At 34.8% G+C, this 6000-nt stretch overlaps 2 protein-coding genes across 2 annotated transcripts in view; both read left to right on the forward strand.

Annotated features, from left to right (window-relative positions):
- Window positions 1–2867, forward strand: part of LOC147382667 (disease resistance RPP13-like protein 4) — a 99695-nt gene extending 96828 nt beyond the window's left edge. Inside the window, exon 3 of the transcript XR_015174048.1 lies at window positions 2642–2867. The gene's annotated coding sequence lies outside the window, so the exon portion shown is untranslated. The remainder of the gene's footprint in view (window positions 1–2641) is intronic.
- Window positions 2868–3110: 243 nt separating this feature from the next.
- On the forward strand, window positions 3111–5300 carry LOC147382668 (disease resistance RPP13-like protein 4). Its single transcript, XM_086427212.1, has 2 exons — window positions 3111–4053; window positions 4780–5300. Exons 1-2 carry the CDS (start codon window positions 3111–3113, stop codon window positions 5298–5300), a joined length of 1464 nt encoding a protein of 487 aa, XP_086283338.1.
- The last annotated feature ends 700 nt before the right edge of the window (window positions 5301–6000 follow it).

Genomic DNA, 6000 nt, shown 5'->3' on the forward strand with positions numbered 1-6000 from the left:
GATCAACCATTGCCATCTCACTAATCTTTGCTAACTTGGCTAATGATTTGTCGATGGTGGTATTGCTACATCACTATTTAAATCATATGCTTTTGATGAGTAACCCATTATGGGTTCCGAGTCGTCATCTTTTTCAACTCCAGCCTGTCCATTGTTTATCTTTTCCTTCCCTTTACCAGCTTATTCAGTCTCACGTCATTATTTTTAATTTTTTTTTTCTATGCCCTATCTTGTTACAACTTTTGCGAAAATGAGGAATAGAACTATAGCCAATTGTTTGCTAGGTCCAGCAGAACATATATCCTAACTTCATTTAATCTTGATACCCATTCTCGTAGTGTGAAAAATCGCTAGCACCTCACCCACAACCGAGGCTAGAGATATTAAATTTGCTTCCTCATAACAGAATAAAGGAATCTTAGGAAAAGAAATCCAAGATGGAAGGATCAGTGGGTTGTTTTTCATTAGGTGAAAAAGCAGACTCCGCTTAAAAACCCTCATCATAATTCGCTATTTTAACCAAACAGCCACTATGTCTTCTTGAATGGAGAAATTAAGCATAACGTGTCTGAAGTCAAGAGTCATCACTTCGTATGATCCAAGAAGCTTCCATCTTGATGCCATTCTGAACGAACTCCACTCCCAGGTGAGCTTGAGACCCTTGTCGTTTCCTAAAAAATTTTGCGATTTGGGCAAACTGAAATTCATTGCACCTGCCTCCACATCTTCTTTGCTAAAGATAATAGCAGGTTCTCCAAAATAATTAGAGGCTTTCTGTGGTTAACAAGGTGTTCCTTGATCTTTCAAAGGCGGTTGAGGTCCTCCATTATCACCTTGTCTTGTTATCGAAACCACTTCTGTAAATTAACCTTGAAACATTCCTTGAAGGATCACCAGTGTTCTTCATCTCTCTTAGCTGTTATAGTGATACCTTCTCTGTTGGACTGCACTCTGCTATATAATAGGGGAATGCTAACGTCCAATATTTCATAGGGACGTTAGCATTGTCCAATACTTTTTTTTTCAATAATACCTTTCTTCATTTAGTCTTTTACACAATAAATGTTTGTTTACATAATAAATACTATAATCATTTAAGTATTTTGAATTAAATATCTTTTTTTGTAGTAAATTCTTTGGCAATTAATGCTAACATAATAACTGTTTTTATTAATGGCATAAAAAATGTATTTATTGTGTAAAAGACTAACATATATTTTTCACTAAAAGACAAAAAGAAGAGTGGTATTATTGGAAAAACAAAAGTGTTGGACAATGCTAACGTGCCCATGAGGTTTTAGACGTTAGCATTTCTTATATATAAATATTCGGCTTGGAAAACAAGATGACCCTAATGAATGGTTGAATTTTAAGTGAATCACTTTGTAATATGTAGTAATAGAAAAATCCTCTACCATCTTAAAAGCAATACATCCTTTGTTTTAAACATCCATCTTTATTTTTGATCCGTTAAAAAAATATTTTTATTAATATAACAATTCCTAAGTCTCTTCTTGTGAAAAATAACTTTAAAGCCAATCCCTTCCCAAATTGAAGTTCCCAAGGTTTACAAATTGTTGACAATTCCCTCCATGTTTTGATTAAATTTTGAGATTCCCCCATGTTTTTAGACTGTTTAAAATCTCTTTTGTCTTGGTCTTCTTTTGTAGATTAACAAAGTGATGACTAATGAACTCAATATCTTCGTCTTAAATTTGGAACCCAAAACCTTTTGTTTTCTTCCTAAAACTAGTCATTTTCAACCTTTTCAGCCTCTAAACAATTTTCATCATCATGCTTCAAGTGTCCTATTTTGTTTTGAGATTTGAAGGTTGAATTTAGACTTCAAGCTGTAACCCCAAATCTTGACTTTTATACTTAATTCAAAGTACATCAAATTAGGATCATTCTATCCTTTTTTTTCTTTCAATTTAGTCCCAGTACTAATGGATCTCTGATTCATTAATACATGACAAGTATAATTAGGATTGTACACTGTAAGGTACAAATTAATAATATATTACATTGTTGACATATTAAATCAGCTCATTATATACTCATTCATACATACATATGCTCGCACGTTAAGCATCTCTAAAATTTACAAGAAATAGATAGATTTTTATTAGTAATAATTAATTATCTCAGCAACGACTTTTCTAATCTTACTACACATAACTCTGAAAGATAGAAACATAAGCTCATGTATTCTATATTAGGTTATGTTTGTTTTTGGAGGCAAATGATTAATTGGTCAAAAAAACTTTCTCATAGATAGAAGGATTTAATGTAAGAGAATTCTCTGTCGATGGAAAATTCTTTGACCGACTGGAAGATTAAGAAGATATATACTTGTGATCGTGGAAAATTTGGTTTTCAACCAAAATCGATTACCCAACAAATGCACAAATAAACATATCATTAATCTTCCATTTTTTCATGGTTTGATTTTGAAGTTCAATTTAAAGATTAATATTAAACTCTTGGACTAGTTGCCTGCACTATTAATGCTTTAGTTTTCTTCTCTGCTATTGGAATAACTATAACCAATGACACTATATTTAACTTTAAAGTTGTTAATTTTGTCCTTTACTAATTTTACATTTTAAAAGATTGCGATATTTTGATAAAAAATGTGCAGGAAAATGGCGGATGCAATCCTAAACATTCTCATAGAAAAACTGGTCGAAAGTCTCCTAAATGAAAGTTGCCATGTGCTTGAATTCCACAAGCAATTTAAGATCGTGAATCAAGAGCTCATGTTAATGCAGAGCTACATCAAACAACTAGAAAGAGTAAGGAAGAAGGACCAAAATGAAGTTCTTAAGACTTGTGTGGGACAATTGAGAGAGTTACTATATGATGCAGAGGATATTCTATTAGATTGCAAGTTGTATTTTGAAAGAAGAAAAAGGGTCTCAAACTTCAGGCGTTATTGCTCTCCTTCATTCTGGAAATTCCGTTATAGATTGGGAAAGAAGCTTGGTGGGATAAATCAAGAAATACAGACTCATAGAGGTAGGTTGAGTTCTTACCTTTTTGCAACTCCTCCTATTCCTTTGGACCAAGAGCAGTTAGGGAGTCATCGACCGGCGACTTACCCAATTCTAATGAAAAAGGCTGAAATAGTAGGCCTGGAGGAAGATGTGAAGAAAATTAAACGGTGGGTCTTGAACCCACATGGGTCACCGTTGAACATCATTGGAATAGTCGGTATGGGTGGGATTGGAAAAACTACCCTTGCTCAAAAGGTACATAATGATGAAGATGTGGAGCATTACTTCGATCATATCTTGATGGTGACTGTTTCACAAACTTTCAAATTTGAAGAGTCAATCAAGAGTATGTTGAAAAAAATTGGCGGGCCCAAAGACTTCTCGAACATCAATATATATGATTTACTGAAGGAACTACAGGACATACTGGAGAAGAAGAAATGTTTGGTTATCCTGGATGATGTATGGAGACTAGATGAAGGTTTATGGTGGGAAAGTTTGAAGGCAGTTTTGGTTCACAGCAGCAGTTGTATCATTGTCACAACAAGGGATGTGGATGTGGCTCGCTTAATGGGAGCCACTGAGACACGCACACATCATTCACGACCTCTCTCTGATAAGGACAGTTGGTCATTATTCATGAAAACAGCATTTTCAATAGACGGAGGTCAGTGTACAAATTCAGAACTTGAGAATATCGGTAGGGAGATTGTTGATAGATGTGGAGGACTCCCATTGGCAATCAAGGTTGTGGGAGGAATGATGATAAATAAAGGAAGTTCGAGCAAGGAATGGGAGCGAATATCTAAGAACCTAAGCGAAGAATTGGATAAGAAAGGTGAACCAATCTTTTCTATGTTACAATTAAGTTATGATGAACTTCCTTCTCATTTGAAACCATGTATGACGTGCTTGGCTGTATATCCTGAAGATTATAGTATATTATCTGAAGATATCATTTCTTGGTGGATTGGTGAGGGCTTTGTCCGAGTAGGGAAACAAGGAAGGACTGCATATGATATTGGAAGAAAGTATTTCGAAGAATTAATCCGCCGATGTTTATTACTTGTAGAATTTGAGTCTTTTGGAGAAAAAAATGTTTGGTTTAGAGTACATGATATGGTAAGAGAAATGATTAAAAGGGTCGCAGAGGAAGAAAATTTTATTTGGATAAATGATGGGGGGGAGTCTTCCTCTATCCAAATCCAATCACGTCGTCGAGTTGGTATGGTGATGAACACAGATATGAATCTCTTTATATCCGAGGTGCAAACCAATTTCAAATCATTGCGGACAATAATAGGGTTGAATTTAGAAGAGAGTGAGGAGTTGGTTCTAAATCTAGAATCAAAGCTATGCCAATTAAAATGGTTGAGGGTTTTGGTTATTTGTTTTAAGGATTTATCATCTCAGGAGACTCTTAAAAGAGTAGATTGGTTGAGTTGGATAGGATCACTAAAGCATCTCGTTTGTCTTCGGATAGAAAACTCCCAAATAAAGAGACTTCCAGATTCTATTGGAAACTGTCAAAACCTTCAAATTTTAAGCCTAACGAATTGTCCTAATTTAAAGAGATTGCCAAAAAATATAGCATCCTTGGAGAAATTATGCACCTTGGATTTATTATATTGTGAGTCTATAGAATTCCTCCCCAATGAGATTGGAAACCTTCGACAACTGTATATATTCTCTTTTACCATGAATTCAAAAGTCAAGGATGGGGGGTTTCGCATTTCTGGGTTGAAGAAATTGACTCAAATCAGTGAACTTATGTTTGGGATAGATTCAGAAGATGGAATAGAACAAGGGGAGCTGAAGGTGTTGTCAGAGCTCACACAATTGGAGTGGTTGTATATAATTTTTCCAAGGAACAACAACAACAACAATGGTGCAGAGGAACGACTACGACTAGCAAGGAAAGTAGATCATCAACTACTGTCACCTCTTAACCAGCTCTCAGAGTTATATCTTAAAGGAGAAGTAGGAGAAAAGACACCTATTTGGCTCAGTCCAACCTCTCTTCCCAATTTAAGGTATCTTACCATTTATTATAGTAAATATCTCAGGCATATGAGTCCAGAATTCTTTGGAGATGAAGAGGTTTCTAACAACAATAATACAACAACTGTCTGGAAATTGGAAGTCTTATACCTTTCCCGCCTATACGAATTGGAGGAGGAGTGGCCGAGAATGCAAAAGGCAATGCCATTTTTAAGACTCCTAAAGGTTTTGTACTGCCCAAAATTCAAAGCATTCCCTTTGGACTTGGATGAAGATGGTAGCAGCACTTGGAGGAAAGAATGAACTGTGTACGTACACTTCAATTTCGATATCCTCCTTTAAAAAGTTAGCATATTTACTTTTTTTTTTATTTTTTATTGGGGCTTTTCTAGTTTTAAATTTCCATTAATAATAGTTGATTTGGATGAAAGCATTCTCTTTTCACTTGGATGGATAATTTGTAGGGGCAGTACTTAGGCACTTGGAGGGAAGATTAAGCTGTTCATTTTGATGTAAGTGCCCTCCTGCAAAATGTTTGCATATGGTTAGGATAGGAGGAAAATTACATATTTCCTAGAAATGAGTAATATCTTTCTAGGGATGACTCCACCTTTTCCTTGGGATAGATTTTTTATTTTTTTTGGTTTTGGAATCCATATCTTCCTAACCGTCAGTTTGATGGAGGGATTAGTTGATCAGAAACCTTTTTAACTTTGGTTGTAAATTATGTATCATTTGGATTTTATCACTCCTGTTAAGTCTCTTTTTTTAATGTCCCTTCAAAGCTATTTTTTCTTGCAATATATTCATGTTTTCACAAAAATGAGCAGGGACCAACAAGTTGCACATCACTTACAACTGATTGCACACCATCCTAAAAAAGATTATTATTAGGGATAGTTACGAAAAAGTTATCAACTTTTGACAAATTTACAATTCAAGCTCACTGTTCATTATAATTACCAAAACTTGAACAATAACAAATTTGGCCAGGTTTAAATTG

This window comes from Akebia trifoliata, chromosome 16 (assembly GCF_017979445.1).
Source record: "Akebia trifoliata isolate Shusen 1 chromosome 16, ASM1797944v1, whole genome shotgun sequence".
Taxonomy (NCBI): domain Eukaryota; kingdom Viridiplantae; phylum Streptophyta; class Magnoliopsida; order Ranunculales; family Lardizabalaceae; genus Akebia; species Akebia trifoliata.